The sequence below is a fragment of the Colius striatus genome, chromosome 17 (assembly GCF_028858725.1).
Source record: "Colius striatus isolate bColStr4 chromosome 17, bColStr4.1.hap1, whole genome shotgun sequence".
NCBI classification, from domain to species: Eukaryota; Metazoa; Chordata; class Aves; order Coliiformes; family Coliidae; genus Colius; species Colius striatus.
The window spans coordinates 14,782,314-14,804,203 of NC_084775.1; the positions used below are offsets into that span (position 1 = coordinate 14,782,314).

The 21,890-nt window shown below is 43.0% G+C and overlaps 1 protein-coding gene across 10 annotated transcripts in view; it reads right to left on the reverse strand.

Moving 5' to 3' along the window:
* The window catches only part of ATXN2 (ataxin 2), a 52,745-nt gene extending 31,356 nt beyond the window's left edge, over positions 1-21,389 (reverse strand). For 9 of the 10 annotated variants that reach the window (XM_062009679.1, XM_062009678.1, XM_062009683.1 and 6 more), the window contains exons 1-7: positions 21,118-21,389; positions 13,774-13,810; positions 12,123-12,182; positions 11,377-11,448; positions 11,010-11,160; positions 3,172-3,296; positions 1,879-1,970 (exon numbers count right to left, since the gene is read on the reverse strand). In XM_062009679.1, the coding sequence (XP_061865663.1) occupies positions 1,879-1,970; positions 3,172-3,296; positions 11,010-11,160; positions 11,377-11,448; positions 12,123-12,182; positions 13,774-13,810; positions 21,118-21,236 (656 nt within the window). In that variant the 5' untranslated portion in view covers positions 21,237-21,389. Of the gene's footprint in view, positions 1-1,878; positions 1,971-3,171; positions 3,297-11,009; positions 11,161-11,376; positions 11,449-12,122; positions 12,183-13,773; positions 13,811-21,117 lie in introns of those variants that run through there. The other variant, XM_062009685.1, reaches the window with a different exon arrangement.
* Between the last annotated feature and the right edge of the window lie 501 nt (positions 21,390-21,890).

Below are 21,890 nucleotides of genomic sequence, written 5' to 3' on the forward strand. Positions count from 1 at the left end.
TTGCCCCACACACGTTTTTGACCAGTCATCTACTGGCCTGATCAATGGTAACTGCAGGAATATTGAATAAAAGCCTTACCCTTCAGTGTAAAGCTTTGGCTCAAATAATAGTAAGATAATAAAAAGAATGGTAGTGGTTGGAAGGGACCTTTAGAGATTATCCAGTCCAAACCTGCTGCCAAGGCAGGTCCCACCTACATCAGGTCACATAGGAACGTGTCCGGGTGGCTCTTGAAAATCTCCAGAGAGGGAGACTCCACAACCTCCCTGGGCAGCCTGTGCCAGTGCTTCCTCACCCTCACAGTGAAACAGGGTATGTATGCATGATATATGTGATACATGTGTTTAAGATATGCATGAACACAATGCATACAAACCCGAAGCCATGGGTCTGGCTTAGTCTGTATTAAGTATACACACAAGAAAGAACACCCAATACACCCTCATTTATTGAAAGTGATTGAAAAAAGTGAAGGGATGTATGCAATAGCACTGATGGCAACATAAACAAGTAAAAGAATGACTTCAGCGAAAAGGCCATTAAGGATGAGATGAAGGGGATGGGCAAAATGCCACTGTTCAGAACCCTGGTGATGAGAGAAGCGTGTATGGTGGCTGAGCACCGTACTCATGCAGTGCATTTGCTGCAACACAGACTTGTACCTTTCTGCTGTTTGACAAACTATACCTGCTAATGCTTCTCTCTAGGAAGGGAAAGCAATCAAACAATAAATCCTTCCCAGCCCTTCAGTTGCACGTAGAAGCATTTAGCTACACTGCTGCTCATCACACACTTGAGAATGAGGAAGAGTTTCCCAGGTTAGCAGAATGATAGGTGAAGCAAGCTGCTTGACTTAGGAAACAATGGAATTTGTCTCTGGCAATTTAAAGCCACCTTCATGTTTTTAATCTGTTTCCATTAATACCCAAAAGGCAGAAAGATGGAAGACTAAAGTTCAAAAGTACAAAAAGTACTTAGAGCAGTGAAGTATACAAAAGAACAGCTTCCCCAGGATTCAAACGTAAGCCGATTAAGACACTTTGATTATCACCATGTTACAGGTCTATTTTAACAAAACAGCAAAAATAAAACTGATGAACCAAAGGCTGCAGACAAGTGCTCCAATTCCCCACAAAAACATCAAAACACTCACTGCAGATCCTTGGCATTCAAAAATAAGTTTACACTTTGGGGGTTAAAACAGTGAGAAAACCTTACAAAGAGGTTTCACAATGGCTGTTGAACATCTGTGATTGATTTGTTCTGCAGCTGCAGTGAACATTATATCTGCAGACTATTGGGAACAGGTCCACGCTGCCAAAGTGGCCAGAGTAGGCTTTACATTACTCCTCTGCACATGTTATTATATTGTAAGTAAAACTTCAGATTTGGACAAGTCTGTTAAACAAGTCACCCACAGGACACAACTCCCACTTAGTTAACAGGAATATTTCAGCTCTCCACTACCTACCAGATCAATTGTCTCAATAAATTAGGATTTAGTCAAACTGTTCAGCCAGGTCAGACACAAACTATAGGTTTAAGCAGCCCTGTAAAGACAGTTTGGCATTTTCTGCTCTATTCATAAACATGGGGGTGGTTTTTTTGCAAGAAATCAGCATTATTGCATGCTTAAATTCAGAAAACGTTGCAACAGGAATGAACTGTGCCCATTTAAGGGAATATAGAATGATTACTACATCCAACTCTTCCCAGAAAGCTGGCAAGGTTTCTAAAGCACTATTCATTCATTGCATTTTCGGTCTATCGATTCCACAACTTGAGAAAGGAACGTAAAACTATCCTCAGAACATAAAGTTTGTCAACCCATGGAGAACATTAAATACAAATCTAGTAAAAAATATTTTGGAACTTACGTATAAGAAGATAAACTGCTGTCATAAGTTGATACTACACCATAATTTTCTTCATTGTAACGAAACATGTCATTGGGATCCCATCCATTAGACTAGAAGAAAATGATGCTTGTTTTTCAAAATGACACTGGAAACACTTCAAACCCTTACAATGAAGGGCTGATCGCAGAAATTAAACCATTTGCCCTTTTTGGGCTTAAGGATTTACACTCCAGGTAACAAACTTACTACAGCCACAGTTTGTTTCGGGGAACTTTCTTCATCAGGTGCACAGATTTTTACCTTCAAAAGCCATTTACTGGCTTGGTGTGTGTAGTTATGTTGTTCTTACACGGGTTTGGTTTATTGAAGTACTAAGCCTATTTGTGCAAACTGTCACTTCTGAAAGTTAGAAGGGTCCCTTGCTGTGGCAAGTGCTGAAACTGCATTAGAGAGGCCTTTGGAACAAGACAGCACAGGCAGAAGATGCCTGTTGATCTGCACAACTTCCCCACTTCAGTGAAATTGCTGTTACAGCACTCCAGCACAACCATAAATGTTTTGAATGTTTTATAAAAGCCCTGACAGGATTAAGTACTCTTAATAAATCTCAGCTGTACAATAGGTACACTGAAATTGACAGGATAACTGTTCTACCCAGACAAAGTTAATATGCTCCACAGCAACATGAGTAGATTCTCCTCTAATCAGTAGTATCATCTTCTTTCTTTAGCGTATTGCAGGCTGAATACCTTACTAAATGGAATACATAGTTGAGTAAAAGCTGACTGCTATGATATATAAAGAAAGGTCATTTGAGACCATACCCTTCATCTAACGATTCATAATCCACTGAGATTGTATCTGTGCTTATTAAGTCATGGGTCAGACTTCCATCAACTTCCTTCATCTTAGCTCAGAGACAGTTAGCTAAGCACAATTTCACCATCATTTCCAAACAACAGTCAGACAGGAATGCTCTGATTAAACATAAATCACTTGGGTGCATTGCTGAATTTGGAGTCCTTGATGCAAGCTCCTCTTTCAGCCAGTCCCTGAGTCAAACACATCCCTTACGGCAGCAGCTGCCATTTGTCAATATTTGCTGAAAGTGGCATCTGAAATCCAACTATTCTTATTCAAATTGTTAAAAAGTACTGTGGCAGCTGCTAGCAAAGACTCAACATACACCCATACAGTGCATGCCAGCAATTCTAATCAAAAGTTCATCACTAGATTAAAATCAAGGAACTGTTGCAAGAAATAGCTTGTTTGCTACAGACTGGCATAGATGATAGAAAAACCATTACTTACAACATCTGTCTCTAATGCCTCCAGCTCCTCAGAAGTGGTGGTCTCTCCTCCATCCCATGGTTCAAGATCCTTTTCCTTGTGTTCACCATTTACTTTAGCACTGATGGCTGAATCAGTAAAAGCATCTACAAGGGAGTGGGGAGGGATGGGGGTGAAATCAGTTTGGTTAAGTACAGGAAGACATACACACTAGTTTACCTGAGGAACAACCAAATACAGCTGAATCACAGGCACGTTAAACATCTCTAACATTCTCTTGTAGTTGCTGTATTAAATAGGACTGCATCAGGGAGGTGTCTGCTTCATACTGATGAATAATCATGAAAGCACAGACTAATTTCTAATCTATCCTATTAGCAACGACTTTCAGTTGTTTCAAAGTATTTTACACAAACTAAATGTATGTTTTTGAAACAAAAACCACAAAAAAAATTAAACCCCAGACCCCCACACCCCCTAAAGACCACCTGAAGATCCCCTTTCCTCTAAGAAACCCCAAGCCTTGTTTAATCTGCTTTTCAAAAAGCCCACACAACTGCACACTAACAAATTATGCAAATATAACAAACCCCCATGAATGCAACCCAATTCCATTCCCTAAATGGGCAAAACACAAGTTTCCCTTCAAACATCTGAGTTTCTTTTCTTTCCACAGCTCCTCAACACACCAGCATGCATGCACACACTTCTACTCCCTTTGCAGAGCAACTTAATTATCCATTAGCTTGGTGCGCTCGTTCACCGCGACGTGAACAGAGATGTCTTCTTTCCTGCAGGAGCTTTTTCAAGCAGCAGCTTACCCAAATCACACAGCCAGATTCAGAAACTCAACCTCTTGTTCTCAGCAATATATGAAAATGAATAAGCAGTAAAGGTCTGCTGCTTTATAAAGAATTATGAATACGTAGATCAAAACCCAACAATCACGAGCTTTGATTTTCACTTGTTGATGTTTCATTCAGGCCAGACTTAAGAAGGAACAATACCAGAATACTAAAATGTTAAAAAAAATGTACAAAGCCATTCATCAAGGAAGCCAAGCTTTTATATTTGTAAGCAACTACATCTCAGAGCTGCCATACTTCAACAGAAGGAACTTTAAATTATAAAATCAGCTTATTATAAGTTTATAAATGAATTAAAAAGCCTAAAATCAACAAGCCTTCAGTCTAGAGTTTCCTATTATCTTTCTACTGATAAAATAAGGAGCAAACATTTCAGACCTTTAAAAAAAGATGAGATCAAACCACCAGGCAGTGCCAGATATGGAAGAATGTGGCTTAAATTAACTTTTGGCAAGACGTGAAATCTTACTAATAAAAACAAACTTTAAAGCCATCACGAAGAGAATTCACAATATATGAAGCTGGCCACTGATGTTACAGTTTTTAAACAATTCCTGAAGGTTTTTTTAAAGAGAGACTGCTAACACAGCTTATTGTTCCCATTTTACCCAATTTGACAGTGAAATTCTGCACATATATTGGTGTGATGTCATAAAAAGTTGATTGTGCTTAGTCGGTCTAATAATATTCAGCACTATCTCACAAAATGCTCGTTCTACTCACACACAAAGGCCAAAGGAACTATGGGTAAGCAATTAGGCATTGTTAATAAGCTTCTATGAAACAACATGTCATAGATGTATGAAAAAATAAGAGAGGTTTATTAGCTAAACACTCGCTTCAAATACAAAAGAATCAGTAAAATCAGAGAAGAAAGCCAAATGAAAGGAAGGCACCTCAGGAGGCACATCGCTGTTAGGGCTCGTGTGAAATTACAAGAGGCTGCATCAATCACCCTGTGAGATGTCACAGTTCACCAATCTGAGGTTAACACCCAAAGTGAGGTTGGATTTTAGCCCAGTCACTCAGTGCAGTGCCTTTAGCAGGCAGGTTCTGGGATTACTTGTGAACTGTTCAGAAACAGAGCCATCGTATCGCTGTACTGCCTATGTGCTGATGCAAAACGTCAATCACCACAATTGCAACTGTTCAGGATGGGTCAAAATCGAGGGTGAGAAGTCACCAACTAACTGCAAGAGACTCTAAATGGTTCTGTGATTTCCACATGCATGTTCCATAGTGCCATCAATGTGCGAGCAAAGAGAGTAAGTTTCCGTTATACATTATGGTAACAAAAGCATTATGAAAGGCAAGATGCAGAGACATAGAGTGACTGCCAAAAAAGTTACCTGTTTCTGAAGGAACTACAACAGATATGGAGAGAGAAAAAATTGGAAGACATCAGATATCAGTACAGGTGGATTTTTTTTTCACATTACATGGCTGAATTCAGGCAAAGTTAAAACTCCTCCAGTCCCTCTCACAGACATCATCAAGCTGCTCACACATCTCCCACCTTGCAAAGACCATTTCCATATTAAAACCTCAGTAATGTTCCCACCTAGTAACAGCCCCATGATTTTCCCCAGTTTTGCTCCATGTACCCTACAGATTTCTGAGATGGACCTACAACAGAAGATATCCTTCAATGTCATCTGAAACTACATAGTAACACAGTGCTACCTCAATCCACAAACAAGGAAGGAGTAACCAAAAGCATATTTATCAGGGAGGCAAAATGAATATGAATACCCCATAGTTAACACTGCCATAACCCTGACAGACCAGGGCTGCTGCTTCTGTTCCCAACATTATTTATTCAATGTTTGATCCTCTCAGATTGGATGTTTTACACCAAATGCAAGTTGGAGGCTGCTTATGTCACTTAGGAAACAGTGCAATTTGCTTCCATGTTAATTCACTGGGCATAGAGGGAACTCTTCTTCAGTGAGATTAAATACATGTGAGTTAAGAGAACTTATAACTGCACCTGATGGAGGTAATCTGCTGTATTTCAGAAGGGGGTTTCATTAAATTCTATTAAATTACTTCAAACTCCATATGCAACTGTGCCATTTTGGATACTGTGCATAAAACACTAACTTAACAAGACTCATTTACTCAACCCACTAATTTTCTTATTTAAAAAGCCACATAAACATTCAGCAGAGTGCTGTTAAAAATCATAATGATACAGATGATCTGGGGGAAAAAACCCAAGTCAAAACAAAAACTCCACTATAAAGCAAATGCTACAGATCTGAGTAAGATGTGTACAATCAATGCTAAGTTTCCCAATAGAATTCAGTATACCATGGGGCACAGGAAGCCTCACTGCTCTTCATTTCTCCCTCGGTTTAGAATGAAAGCCACAAGTGAGGCTGCAACATCGGTTTAACATCAGCAACTCAAAGAAAATCCAGAGTTAGGAGAAATTCAAGCTACAAAGGCAGACTTCTAACCAGACAATATGGTCTCATGAGCATCCAGGCACAGTTTCAATGTAGCAGAACGGTACCTCAAGGCACAGATCATTATTTTTCTGGAACAAACAGCCAGGCGGACCCACGGGACACCAAGATTAAAAATGTGGCAAGTCAAACCAGACACTACCAAAATTAATGAGCAACAAAACTGAGAATGTATGTTAAAGAAAAGATTCCACAAATAATTGTTGCCAAAGCAAAAATACTGCTCTTAAGATTATTAGCAAAGTAGAAGCTAAAAGGAACTGCTGCTACAAGTGCCGACTGGCAGGGTAATAACAGGCAAGACACCGACCGCTCAGGCTCAGCCTCCTCCTTATCTGGTGCCTCACATCTCCAAGCTGTTTGAATGAGCAATTCACATGACAGCTTGACATGGACAAATTTTTACTCAATTCCTCTTCTACATGGTAAAACCCAAGTTAAAGATCAAATGAAAACCAGTCAAACAAAGAGCTTGAGCTGTAACACTCAATTAGTCCCTACTCTCACTGTACCTGCTTAATGTGACATCTAAGCAAAGAAGCTTGCTATCAAAGACCTTGCTTCTTGTTCTAAAAGCCTTTTAACTGGGAAAAAAAAATCCCAAGGACAATTCTATGCAACAAAAATTCATATTAAGTAAAGGCAAATTAAATCTAAACATCCTGAGAAAAGCTCAGCTTAGGCAAATTCTTTAAGTATGTGCTATTAAGTGAGTTAAAGAAAAAATTGCCAGAATAGAGCAATTAAGAGTTCAGGTTTAATTAATTTCAGTGTTTAACACCCTTGTTTTCACACACATATTCTGAGCTACTAATGGTGAAGAGCACAAATCTGCAATTAAGTGCAACTCTGCTGTTCAAATGCTTTTAAACCAACGGGCACTATGTGCCAACAGTGTTCATGCTGCACACAGCAAGCTTTGATCAAGCTTAGCATGGCTCAAAGGAAACTGAAGTTTGATCTTAAAGGTGTCAACAGTAAACTCTCATTTGTTTTTTTCACTACTTAACTACTGGTTTGAAACATTTAAACCAGTTACCACCAGCTTTGCACAGCCAACATCTCCTTCCTTTGTTCGTGATATGCCTACTGCCATTCGCCTTGTAACGCTTTCTCTGGAACTACGCCACTTGCAGTGCTAATTCAAGGAAAAACTTAACTAGTCAATTATCTCCTGCCTTTTTTTTCATGGGATTTGTAATATTTTTTCTCAGAGTGCAGTAACAGAGCCAAAAAAACAATAAAAACATTGTAGAAGTCTTTTACTTTAGCAGTAGTTTTGATGTCGAATTGTCTCGTCTTTAAGGAGAAGCCAAGAAGGCAGCTCTGAAGCCTTATTCAAATCCATGTCATATGCAAACCAGCACTGTCAACTGATCAGTGTTTAGGACTTCAGGAAACACTGCTCGGGGTTTGTACTGTAGAACACAGGAGAACCACACTCTCCTATTTCAATCACGCAGCCCAAGTAATGTAGCAATGGGATCCAAGCACTTTGCCTTTGCCTCAGAAGGTGAAGCAGGAGGAAGCTGTGTGCTAAGTACACACAGACAAGGATTTCAACTTGCACAGTGGATTTCCACCCTTACCCGCAGAAGACAGTGCCTGAACCTCTTTAAAATAGTCTGAAAGAGATAATGGACAGAATACAATTTCACCTGAGTTTTACAATGCATGTTTCCCTCATCAGCCTGCCTGTACTGCAGAAAGCCCTAATTACACAGCAAGAGACCCTCAGTTGACTCCTTTCCATTCCTTCTGAAGCCAAACAGGAATACACATGAGCACAAAGGTCTATGAAAACTGAAAGAACTGCAAATAAAGGCCTAGGATAAGGACAGATTTTTTTCTTTTAGCCATAAACTGTCATCTCATCTGACTTTTTGTCACGACCTTTCCAATTCCTACAATCTGGGCAGGCATGACACTTTCTCCACTGGTGTGTCTAAAGGTGCAGTGTCATGCTTGGCACAAGCAAATCTAAGACTTGCAAACGGGGTGGTTTCATCCACCACAAGTCTATACTGTTGTTACCTCTCCTGCACTTGTGCTGCTGATGTAGCTGCAGGTTGAATTATCAGCTCCCTGCTCCAAAGCTGCACGAGTATGATAGCAAGGGTGCCTGGCAGACTATTTCAGATGGCTCCTTCAGAAGCAGTTGTATTTGCCATTCTTCTAAGAGAAGAATCCACACCATTCCCTTTCTCCCCACCTGCTGCTCTTCTTCAGTACTCTTCCAGTCTCTTCTGCCTGACTTGGTCAAATAGCCAGACAATGCAGCTAACATCTCTGCTACTCAAGTCTGAGGATAAGTGAGAAGATCGAGACCTCAGGAGCACCATTTGTCCACACTCCTCCAACTCAGCAGAGAAGCAAACACCAGAATTAGAACCCACAGAGCTCCAGATACTCACAGGAAACCAGGATGCACTAAAATTTCCAAGACAATTTCTTTTGCAGATATTAATTCAAGGCCTCCTCAAAAGTCTCCTCCTAAGGGGTAGGAGAGACCACAGACCCACACAAACCCTGCTCCAGGTAAGCCTCTCTAATGGCAACAGAATGCTTGTGAAGTGCCCTTTTGTTTGACTACTCTTTTAAGGTAGGGAGAGTAAGATGCCTTTCCAACAAAACATGTCCAAACTGTCTACTGACTTGCCTGTGAAAGCCAGAAACCATTGAGGACTGGGCAAATTAAAAGTATTTAAGTGCAACATTGTTAAAGTTCCCTGGGCACCAGACATTAACCAGTCCCACTGCAAACACTGCAAGGAGCACCATCTCCTCACCTAGGAGTTCAGACTCAGTTTTTACTGTGAATCATTCAGGTTTATCTGACTCAGTACTCTGAAGCTTTGGGTTTATTTTTAAGAACAAAAGGCCAGCAGTTCCTGCATGAATGTTCATATGCTTCCATTCTGTTGAATCCTTGCAGAATGCCCTTCATTGCTCCCATTTGCAAGTGTGAGCAGACACTAACTCCATCTTTTAAGTGTCAAGATAACACATTTTTTGAGGCAAAATGGAAAGCACATTCATTTACCCAGTATGAATTACTGAGTTTTCCAGCCTTTCAGTTTACCTTACTCCAAGTCTCTACAGATTTATTTCATCTCTCCTCTCCAGCTACTTAAGAGACTTACATTGAAAGACATTCCACCTCATAAAGCAAACCAAGTGACTGCTCAACCTCAAGCAGTCATCTTCTTCTAGAAAACTTCCACTGAGTAATTATTCCTAGATGTAGTAGTATATTCTTCATTCTGTCTGCTCAAAATCTATGAAGATTGGGTAATGGAGAGCCCAGTTTGCATTTACATTAAAGTGATGTTCACAGCAGACTCATTATAAAACAGCTCTTGTGTAATTTAAATTCCAAGTCCCATCCAGAACCTGGAACTTATCTGCATTTAAATGCTACATTTACTCTGACATTATGCATCTTCTTCTGGGAAAAGCAAATTCCTTGAAACAACAAACCTCACATTCTTCATCTTTCAATCAGGCAAGAACATATGCACATACAAACACAAGGTGAAAAGAGAAATATCTCATTAAATGTCCACCAGCCCCTACACGTCTCTAAGTCACTGCTACATGGGAATAAAGCAAGTGCTTTACAATAACCACTGAGCTCCCAGTGACAGTTGCTGATCAACCTGAAAATGTACACCATTCCACCCCATGGCACAGAAAGCTACATATTTGCTTTTATTCCTTAGCCCTGCAAATCAGGAACATAAGCATAAAACCACTTGAGATTTGCCCCTCCCAAATAAACCTGCAAAGAACTAGAGCTGGCTGACTTAGGAGCCTCTTAGATTCCACAAAAATAATTAGGGTCTTGGAGGGGAGTCATTAAAAGTATGAAAACCCCTTGCCTGGCTGTAGAATTGCTTAATTCTGACAGTTCCAAGCCATGACTTTGAAATGTTAAGACCACTTGCCTACCACCTCACTAAGTTCTTCTGTATTTTGGAGAACCTTCAAGTAGTAAAGTAGAAACTAAACCCCCAAACAGTGGATTTTCCTGAAGAATTTTCATCTCCATTTTCAACAGTATTTTAAGAATACTTCTATGAATGCATGTTTAGAGACAGAAGCTACTCAATTAAATATGGGCTTTATATATAAATCAACTCTGAACAGAAATATTTTTAGAAAGAATTTGTGTATTCATGGATTCTCATGTAAGATCTACCAGACTGATTTAGAAAGACATTTACAACAAAACCCACCAACCTCCCACAAGATCTGTAAAATATTTTGCACCACCACCAGGGATTTGCTTTCCAGAGAGTGCCCTCACACAGGTTCTGCAACCCATTTAAAGCATCTTGGTAAGTTACTGATTTCAGCAGGTGCTCAGCATCCAAATCTCTCCATTGACTCTGGGGGGGATATTTGGATGTTCCACCCTCATTAAGAGTCTAAATGTGAACTTTGGTTTTATGGATCCTAAAGCATCTATTTTGAAAATCTTATGATCTTAAGACACAGACAACTTGAAAATCAGATATACCTCTTCTCGCATAATTGGTATCCATATCCTTAAAATGCACCATAACAAAATCTGAAGACTTGAACAAGATACTCTCTAGTATATCTTCACGTTTTGGCCCCAAACTGGATTCTGCAGTTTTCCGATGAGCAGCATCAAGCACTAAATCACACTGTTAGAGACATAAAAAGAATACACTGGCTTAATGCACAATGTGAGTTACTCAATAACTTCATGTACTTGCTAAAACCAGACACTTACAATGGTTTCCAAAAAAATGAAACAGACATGAAGAGTCTAATTTGGAACAACTATTCCAATTGTAATCAAACACTGATTATTATTGGACTTTTCAAAACAGGGAAGAGACAAAATAAAAAATAATTACCTTAGGACTGTAGGTTTTAAAAACTCCTTCATATATACCACCATTTTTCACCTGTACTTCACATTTGGATCCCTAGAACACAAGAAAAATGAAAATGCAGCTTTCTACCAGCCTGTAGATGTATTTCTTACATAAGTACGTGTGAAAACACAGCTCAGTTTTTAGTCAGATCTACTCATTCAACACTTGCCCATTTATCAATATCCTCTGTGTCCTACAGATGCAAAAAGCTGAGTTTGTACCAACATTTGCTCTGAAGGGATTTAAAGATACCCACCACAGAAATGCATTTGGTAGTTGAAGGCTCTTGAGCAGTTATGCACACAAGTTTTTGTGTGAAACCAAGACCTCTGCATTTGTGTGGGTATGAATAAGGATGAAGGCTTATCCTGGTCTCTAGCAGATGTGGGACAGTCCACCTTAGTTAATTTTAGCATGTTAAGACTTCCATGAATATCTGAGGAGAAAGGCCTTCATCCCCTGCACACAGACCCATTTCATTTATCCATAACCTCTCTAAAGGCAGGAAAATCCAAAACATCACCAGAGCACCTAAGAAATTTGCTACATCTTCTCAAACTGTATTTGAACCTTTCCAAGCCCAAAATACACAAGAGCTGTAACAATTCAAAGAATTACAATAAAGGTTTAATATTCACTCAATTATTTTACAATGAATGAACTAGTTAACATTTCTATGTCACTATAGAAACTGTTTAACCCCCCCTCCAGAAAGGAAGACTTACAACAACAGATGTAAGTATGTGAACCATTCTCATGTTTGCATAGATGCCGTCAAAAGAAATCTGAAAAACAGAAAAACTGTCATGAATATATGAGAAACACTTGTAATAATTCAAAAATATGCCAAAAATAATGCAGGCTTTCATCAGTACACGCTAGTTCCTAGAAACATTGGTCCAAAACCTTACTCAGTCAATATATGTAAATCTCAAGTCACATGAGATTCCCAGAGGACCCTTATTCCTTCCCTCATCATTAAAGATCTGAACATCCTTCCAAACAAGATAAACATTATAGAGTGCTCCTCGTGCCACTCAATAAGGAAATTCTCTTGCTGATTGGGTGATGCTTGTATGTACAGGCTCCTAACTGAAAAAGCCCTGCTATCATCTCTCTCTGGCTTAAGAACCATCAACAGGACAAGGTACTTCAACTGCTATGGAAGTAAAAAGGTGCTTTCAGGGTCTGCTGAACCACATCTTTTCATCTCACAGACCTGATTACAAGTATTAACAGAAGCTGAAGTCATCAAATTGTGGTGCAACAAAGAGCTACAAAACTCATAATAAAATCAGCCAGAAGTACCTCACTGCTGTGCCAGAATCTGAGAACCTGCACTAGGAGAGCTCGCCAAGCATCACCCAGGTTGCCAGATGACATCCTTGCAAAAGCACACATGAAGTGGCAAGGTCATCTGGGCTTTGTTGCTGCATCTGGCATCTCCCTGTCAATTTCATGCTTGTGAAAAAAAGAGATGCTGGACTTCATCATATTTTGAGCTTTTTCACTGATAACATATCTTTTATGCTGTCAGCTACTTAATCCACTTATTTCTGCATGTTAGTCACCTTCCTGGTCTGAAAAGAAACGTTTAAGGACAATCCTACACTCAACAGCCAGTACAGAAGACAAAGACTAACACTTTCATGATATTTTATATATGATCTTTTTCACCACTCTTCCTCAAAGCTTCTTTATTTTTACTGAGGAGTCTTGATATCTTCAATAAACATTTATGTAAACTGTAGTCCTTTGAAACCTTCCTGCTCTGCCCCATTCCCCAAAATCAGTTATCCTGATTTACAAATTAGTAAATATTTCATTAGTGCTGTTCAAAGATCCACTCTTTAAATTGAGATACACATCATTAGCTTTGGTAAAATTACGTTCTACAAGTCAAACAACATCTACACTTGAACAATATATAGCTTCAACAATAACTACAGCTACATATTCCAGTTACTGCTAATACTGGGTTAGTTAGTTTACAGTAAAGCTAAACAAAGTTGTTAGTTTCACTAAATGCTCTCTTACTGTCATCTGCTTAAGGGAGAAGTCAATGTCAAGAGTCTTCAGAGGGGAACTAATTCAAATGCATTGCCTTAAGTTAAATGTTATCCATATCTACAACCATAATTGCAAGAAAATGCAGAAGATTTGTATTAGTGTGGTCAAAAGTTTAAGGAAGCCTTCCCCCTTTCATCCTCCCAGAAGACTTAAACGAATGCAAGATGCTACATCTTTAGAAAAGCTCAGTAAAATATTCACCAAGGTATCCAAAGGAAAAAAATGAGAGAACATTCCAGTATCTGCTATTCTCACACTGCAGTTGTTTCCCTCTATCTAGGAAGTGGTACAAAGCCCGTAACTTACCGTAGGCTGAGGCGGTCCTTTACCACTGCTGCGACCTCTGAAATGAAACACACACATGGGATACCATTAGAAGAACTGCCAAAACTGGTTAATTTCTTTACAAATAAGAATTCAAAACTCTGTCTCCATTTAGTGTTGAAAACAAAGAAGAGCAGCACTCCTCTAGAGCAGCACTAGACAACTACAGGGCCTCCATCCTCCAAACTACTGACCTACAAGCAGGTAACACTGGTTAGTAGGAAAGAGGGTCACCTACAATAAATTAAAGGACAAAATGAAGAAAATACTAAGCCCATGCCATTATAAAAATCAAAACATATTCTCTCTTAAGCAGATTGCTGCAACTAAAGCAAATTCCCAAACTTACTGGCACACTAAACCAAAACTCACTGTCTGGCCCAGTCCCTACTTAGCACAGGGCCCCTTCTTTAAGACTGGGGGCTCAGTACATTGGCACTGGGGCCACCCAAATAACTGACCCCATGTCACAAGCTACACAGGAGCCCCAGATGCAAGCAAGACCTTACCTACACTCCTTGCTTGTCACTACTATCACAACCCAACAAAGGAAACTAACTCTGTCCATGCCCTCAAAAACACTACTCTTAATGCAGATCTGTCAACATGTAGCACTCAGGACTTTGGAAACTGAGATGTAACAATCTGTGCTTTCCACCTCAGCCATTTCAGTCCCAACAGCATCCCTGCAGCTAGCAAGCCACAAAGAACTACAACTCTTCAACCTTACTGGACTGTCTCATGTCAAAGTTACTTTCTTGACCCAAGAAGTCCTAGTTTCACGTATTCCTCCTAGTGATTTCCATTTGTACTACAATGACTTCAGGAGGGAGTGCAGTAATGTGAAGCAAAATGAAGTCATAGAATTGCTTCAGCTGGAATAGACCTTTAAGATCATCAAGTCCAGCCTTTGTCCCAGCCTTATCTACCACTAGACCATTTTAAATCAGTTTTTTAAATAGGTTCACCTTACAAATGCAAAACCATTTAGACTCAAAGAATGATGTTTACATTTCAAATTATCCAAATAACATTGAAATCTAAATCCAAGTGAACTGAAATCCAAGTCAACTACATTCAATTGCTTTTAAAAACACTATGCTGTGGTTGAAGACAACCTTGCTGTCAAAACAACACTCTTATAAACAGTGCTCCTGGATTAGTGAAGAAATCAAAGCAGCTTCTCCCAGTGAATGTAAATATCCCTCCAACAAATTCTGCAGAAATAAGCAAGTTCATCAGAGACCCATCAAAGGCCTTAATGAGGAAGAAATTAAAAAACAAACCCCACTGAACTATCACCTGACTCATTTAAGAAAACAAGCTCCTGAACCAGAAACGTAGGCTCACACAGCATCACGCACGCTGATGACATTTGCTGATTGGCAATAACTGCACATCTCGGATGCCTAGCTGACATTTTCAGAATACTTGCAGATACTAATCTCACGGGGGGGGGGGGAAAAAGGCAAATAGTCTTTATTTAATCACCTATCACCCTTAACTTTCAATAAGGTAGCTTCACAACTCCCAGCTTGCTCTGGAGAGAAGCGAGTCTCACTGCTTTCTGAGTCTGCTGGTTTTCAAATGGCTACCTAGAGCACAATGCTGAGGTGAGCCCTCGTGACCCTGGAACACAACTTTTGCATAATATTCAGATATATGATCCTTTTCTTTATGAAAGTCATCTCACTAGATGTGAAACATCCAAATAAGTGAGAGATCCCGTCCAGTCTTGATTCTTCCTTTTATTACCAGCAAGTGTCAACAACCCAAGAACGTGGCCAACACCCAACAACTTCACCAGTTCCCTCTGTTGCTCTCAAAGACTTTAGGAGATATTCCTTCCTACATTAGCTATAGAAATGGCCAAAAGGGAAAGAATGTGGTATCGTTGAAACAGAAACCACTCCTGTTTCCAGTGACAAGTATTCTTAGAACTTCAATAGCTGGGTTGCTAGACTGGTCAAGACAGTTTGGAGCATTCCCTTTAAGTATCACAGAATCTTAAGGGCTGGAAGGGACCTCAAAAGCTCATCCAGTGCAACCCCCCTGCCAGACCAGGACCACCTAGCGCAGGGCACACAGGAACTCATCCAGCTGGGTTGGAATGTCTCGAGGAGGAGACTCCACAGCCCATCTGGGCAGCTCCTTCCAGTGCTCCCTCACCTCAACAGGGAGGAAGTTTTTCCTTGTGTTTCTTTGGAACCTCTTCTGTTCCATCTTGTCCCTGTTGCCTACCAGATGGTCCATCTCTTACCACATTTCCAAAATTACTGTTCCTACCCACATTTCTTTAAGAAACAATCTGACTGTGAGCACCCACATTGGCAAGAGGTCCCAACCTCTACATCAGGCCAAGAGTTAAGCTAATTGCAGGATTAGATGCTCTAGATGTCTTTACACACCTGAACTCTTGTTTTCCAGCTACAACTGGTACACACAAATCATCAGAAAAAAAAGGGAAAGATGTTCATCAAGATCACAGAATGGTCTGGGCTGGAAGGAACCTTAAAGATGATCTAGTTCCATCTCCCCTGCCACAAGCAGGGATACCAAGATGAAAGAAGATATTCACCAATTCAATCAAACTATGTATATCTTCAAGGCCAGCAACTTGAGGTTTATCTTCCAACAGGTGAAGACTTAGGTTCAAACTACTCCTTGATACACCTTTGATGCATTATATGGAAAAAAAACCCCCTAAGATCTTTACAAAAAGCAGATGTCTCTGCCAGAGATTTACCACAATTTAAAACAGGAGAGTAACACTAAGAAATGGAGGTGGGGGAAACCGAAAAGGTCAGTAGCAATTAAGCACTGCTACATAATGGTAAATAAAAAAACCCACGACATTTTCTATTGCAGAAATGTGCTTAAAGGTGAGTCTGAGAAGGGAGAGCAGCTTGGCAAATCCAACTGGTAAACCTTTCGCTTGAGCTGCACCAGAGTAACGACCAAGCAATTAAACTCAGTAGCCAACTCAGTGCAGGCCAGCAGCGACACCTGAAGAGTGAAAGTCTCCACAAGGGCTTAGTCTCAAACACTGCACAACAAACATTTTTCCACAGCAGCAATTTGCACACATTTTCTATTTTCATGAGCATTTACCATCCTGTTCCTCAGCATCCCTCACCTCCCACCCTAATGTTTACATGCCAAGTAGAGCGTTTGTATAAGCAAAACAAGGTCACGCATTTGTGTTTTTGCAGTTAATTGAAAACCAACACAAGGGACACAAGTCTTGCCAGGATGGGAAAGAAATGGGAGTTTTCTCTCCAGCAGCATCTTCACTTTGAGACTAAGAATCAAATGTAAGCACACTGCAATTAAGGTCTAGAGCAAAGTTGTAACTACAAAGACTGCTGAATTTAGCAGTGACTGGATGTTTCTGGAGCACTGGCTGACATTACTATAGCTTTGAAAACAAATGTACAGGATACTCCAAAGAACTTTCATCACAAGTGCAGAGAGCTGGTAAAGCTTTCTTCTAAGAGAGAAATCAGAAGAACAAGGTTTTATCTAAGTGCACTATTTGTCTGTGTAAGTCAAATGAATTGAAGCTGTCAAATTAGGACTATCCAAGCAGTCCTGTGCCATTGTTTTCTGCGGTTTTTCCCAATACTGACATTAATAATGTCAACTCCTGTCTTCCTACAAGATGACAACTTCTGTAACATCTGAATATGGAAGTACCCTGATTCAAGTCTGACCCAGTCCACATCTGTAACCTGTTGATGGGCTTAATCACTGAAGAGCCTTCTTTATATACACTGCTATGATTCAGCTGTTGAATTAAAACTTCATCAGAAGTGGATATATAATATCATACTGAAGTGCATTAAGAGCAATAAGGAAGGAGACCTGCGGGTTATCCATCCATTTTGCTCAGCAGTTCAGCACAGTTGCATTAAAACCAACACACACAAAGATGTTGGAACAAACTAGAAAAATTGAGAATGACACGTGGCATCAAACCTCTGAACAGCCACTTCCATTGTATCAGAGAGCCTCAGCACTAAACATTCCCCATGACTTCTGCCTGAGCTCAATGGACACCTCTCTTCTGCCCTTTACTTAAGCTTTTACTTAGGCTAATAAAAAAAGGTAAATAAGAGCAGGCAAGAAGCATTAAGTCTCAAAAGCAAGCTACACAACGTGGGATCATTTCAGTTGCAACTTTATAAATGGGAAAACCCATTTATAAAAGACAGTAGCTTGGAAGCTACCAAATAAAAAGGAAAAAGACCTTCTGCCACAGCTGTACCTTGACACATAACCTTCCAAAACCTGGGGCTGAAGAGGAGACTGCAGGAGAGGCACCTCATTAACAAATATCTAAATGGTGGGTGTCAGGAGGTTGGGGCACTTTATTCTGTTGTATCCAGTGACAGGATAAGGGGTGATGGAAAGAAGGTGGAACACAAAAAGTTCCATTCAAACTTAAGGACAAACTATTTCACTGTTGAGGGGAGGGAGCCCTGGCCCAGGCTGCCCAGGGAGGGTGTGGAGGCTCCTTCTCTGGAGGGCTTCAAAACCCGCCTGCACGTGTTCCTGTGTGACCTGATCTATGTGGGACCTGCTTTGGCAGGGGGGTTGGACTGGATGATCTCTAAAGGTCTCTTCCAACCCCCACCATGCTGTGATTCTATGATTGATAATTGATTACAGAAAGGATGCAGTGCTTGAAGGAATGCTGGGACAGATGCAACTTCCAATCACGGGACAGCTAACCCTCCTGTGCTTGTATATGGGCAGAACTGAACTAAAGCACAAAAAGGAGACCTTAGAGAATGTTTTGATTAGCACAGGGAGTAGTGTATGATGTTCTCCTCAATTGCAGTTCAAGCTGCCACTGGCATTCCCCCTTGCAGCCCCATTTCCCATCTGCTCCACTGCACACAGCATTTCACTGGAGTCTTTATCAAAGAAGGTATGAATCCTTGGTTGTTTTTCTTGCATACCTTTAAAGATACTTCCATTTGTGATTCCCCCCTTAAAGAAATTCATAATACCATGAAAAAAAAAACCTCTGGAATATCTCCTTTCTTCACAGAAGATGTTACCCTTTCCAATATGGAATAGATACATCCATCATTATGAAATAGTGGAAACAAATGTGGCGAGAAAAGCTGACCCTCCACTAACAGCTGGAGAAGGCCCTGGTGCTGAGCTCAATTAAGTCTCACAGTAATAAACACAGAGCAGAAAATTAGGTTCAGGACAGTTAACTATCAATGAGCTCTCTACCCAAACCTAAGCCTTTAAGAGCAATTTAGTCATGAAAACTAACATTCTTTTGCATTTGAAGAAGATAAGAATGAAAATGCTAGTGCTGCAGGGAGAGGAGCTGCTGGGAAGAATGCTTGGCATAAAGTGGAGATGTGTAAGTTTCTATTAGCTAATATCATGCTTCAAATGGAAACCAAGCTGCACAGGAGCTAAAAAACAATTTGACTTTTTCCAAACAGAAAAACCCACTCAGCTTTTCACTTCCATGAACAGATTTGCAGCATCTTTGAATTTGGATTCCCCAAAAGACAAGACTTTTCTTTAGGACAGTAAGAAGCCTCTGGAGGTGCCCATCAACCCAGGGACTGTGATTTTACAGACTCTTCATTCAGAAATAACTTGAAAAATGAACAAAAAAAGAAAGACAGTGTGAACATCTCCGAGGGAAAATGTCACTGGAACCCCATCAGAGTCCCTAAAAAGCTCTGGAGTGGAATTTATTCTACAAAACTAGAAAGGTAACCCTAGCAGCTTTAATCTCAAAACTTGGGAGACAAATTGAAGCTCACATTCCTTCATCTACAAATACAAGTGCTGCCCATCACTCTGAATTTAAAAAAAGCCATAGGTTTTGCTGCCCTTCACGTTAACCTCTACAGTGCCACTGTGTGCTGGCAGGGTTGTAACTCTTTAGCAATGCACAGTAAACATCACCTTCAATCTACACAGCCAGATGTAAAATCTATTAAATCGTGGCAATGAAGTGCTGAGGTATTATTGATATTATTTAAGTTTATTTTGTCCCTTTTCAACCCCACCAAAGCTTTTCTGCTTCCAGTTCCACAGACTGGTAACAAAGTAAAACCCTATTTTCAGTGATGTCCAACAACTGGACCACTATAAATTCTGGTTGATGGACAATGCACAAAACTGAGTAAGAACAAAAGTCAGGTTAAAGAGCAAGATGAATACAAACTCGAAATGAAACTGCTCTGAGTGACTATGACCTTCAAAACTGTTACTGTCCTGCTTTGATTGTTTGTTATGACCCCCCACACCACTGGAAAAAAAATCACAACACTAGAAAGTTTGGGGTTATTTTTTTTCCTTCCTCTCTCTTAAATCCGTGTGAATTTGTACAGCTAAGGCTCTCCAAGCGGGAGCAGGATCAATCTTCCAGAGGCAGTAGGAGACAGCAGGGCCTCCGCAGCGTGTGGGGAAGGAGGGAGGGGATACAAGCAGGGGAACCGAGCCTGCTGCAAACCCCGACTCCTCATCCCCTGAATCTGTGAGAAAGCAAAACCGTGCTTGGAACCGCCATCCCCTGGCGAGGCCAAGGAGCGCTCCTGCGGCCTCTCGTCACGCGAGAATTTTATTGTGAATTCCATTTTTTTTGTTTTCCAAAATTTATATACATATATATATAGAAATCAATACAAATCCGGCCCGGCGGGGCGAAGGCGCTTCACCGCAGGCGGCCCAACGCCAGCCCCGCTGCCCCCTCCCCCGCCGGGGACAGCCCCGCCGCCCCCCGGCCGCCGCCATCGCGGCCGGCACCTTCCCGCCGCCGTTCCCCCGCGCACGTGCGGCCGCCAGCAACGGCGCCTCGCCCCCGCCGCCCCCCGCCTCCCCCTCCTCCTCCTCCTCCTCAGCAGGCGGGTCACGTTGGCCCGGGGGAAGCGGCGCCCCTCGCCCCCACGCAGGCCCCGCCAGGCCGCGGGGGGCTTTGCCCGCCGCTCCGCCGCGAAAAAATGGAGGTCCCGCCGTGCCCTCCGCCGTCCGCGGCCGCCTGAAGGACACCGACCGCGGCCTGGCCTGGCGGCCTCGCCCCGGCGGCACTGCGGAACCGGCGGGCCCCTCGGCGGGCCTGCGTGCGCCCCGCCCGCCGCCATGCCGGCTCCCGCCCCGCCGGGCGGAGCCCCCCGCGCCGGGCCGGGCCGCGTCCCCCGCCATGCAGCAGGCCCCGCTCCCCCTCCCGGCCGCGCCGCCGCCGCCCATGGAGGCCGAGGCGGGGGGGCGGGGGGGAGGGGCGGCCGCGCCGGGCTCTCCGCGGCGGGGCCGGGGCCGGGGTCGGGCCCGCCGCCATGCACCCACCTGCCCATGTTCTGCCTCCCGCCGCCCGCGGCTGACGGGAGGCCGGGGCCGCCGCCGCCGGGGGGCTTGCGGTTGTTGCCGGCGGCCTGCGTCGCCGCCGCCGCTTGCTTGAGGGACATGACGAGAGGGGAGAGCGCCGGGGATGCGCGCCGGGGCTGAGCGAGGGCCGGTCCGCGGGGCCTCGCTGCTCTGGCGGGGCCGGGGCGCCGCTGGCTCGGCCGGTTGCTCCCAAACAGTGCGAGCGGGGCGGAGGGAGCGGAGCGCGGCGCGGAAGGATCCGCGAGCGGAGCGCGGGGGGGAAGGGAGGGGGAAGGCCGGGCCGCGGCGGCGAGGGAGGAGAACGGCGGGGCGCGGGGCCGCGGCGGGAAGCCCCGCCGCCTCTCGGGCGCCTCGGCGGCGGCGGCGGGGACGCGGCGGGGCTGGGGACGGAGAAGCGGCGGCGCCGGGGCGAGCGGCGGCCGCGGACTCTTTACGGGAAGTCGGAGGGCGCCGCGGCGGTGCTGCGGCGGGTGAAGGGGCGGAGGCGGGGAGGGGAGGGGGACACGTGAGGCGGCGGCGCGGGACGGCGCCAGCTCCCGCCGCAGCGCCGGCCCCGCCGAGGGCACGGACGGGCCCGTGAGGCCCCTCTCCCCGGGGCCAGCATCCCCCTCCCCACCCTCACGCTCGGCCCGCACCTTCCCCTCCCGGCCCGCGACAGCCACAAGGGCAAACGCGAGCCGGTGCCAGCCGTGCGGACACCCCCGGCGCGGCCGCTGCGGGCGAGGGAAGGCGAG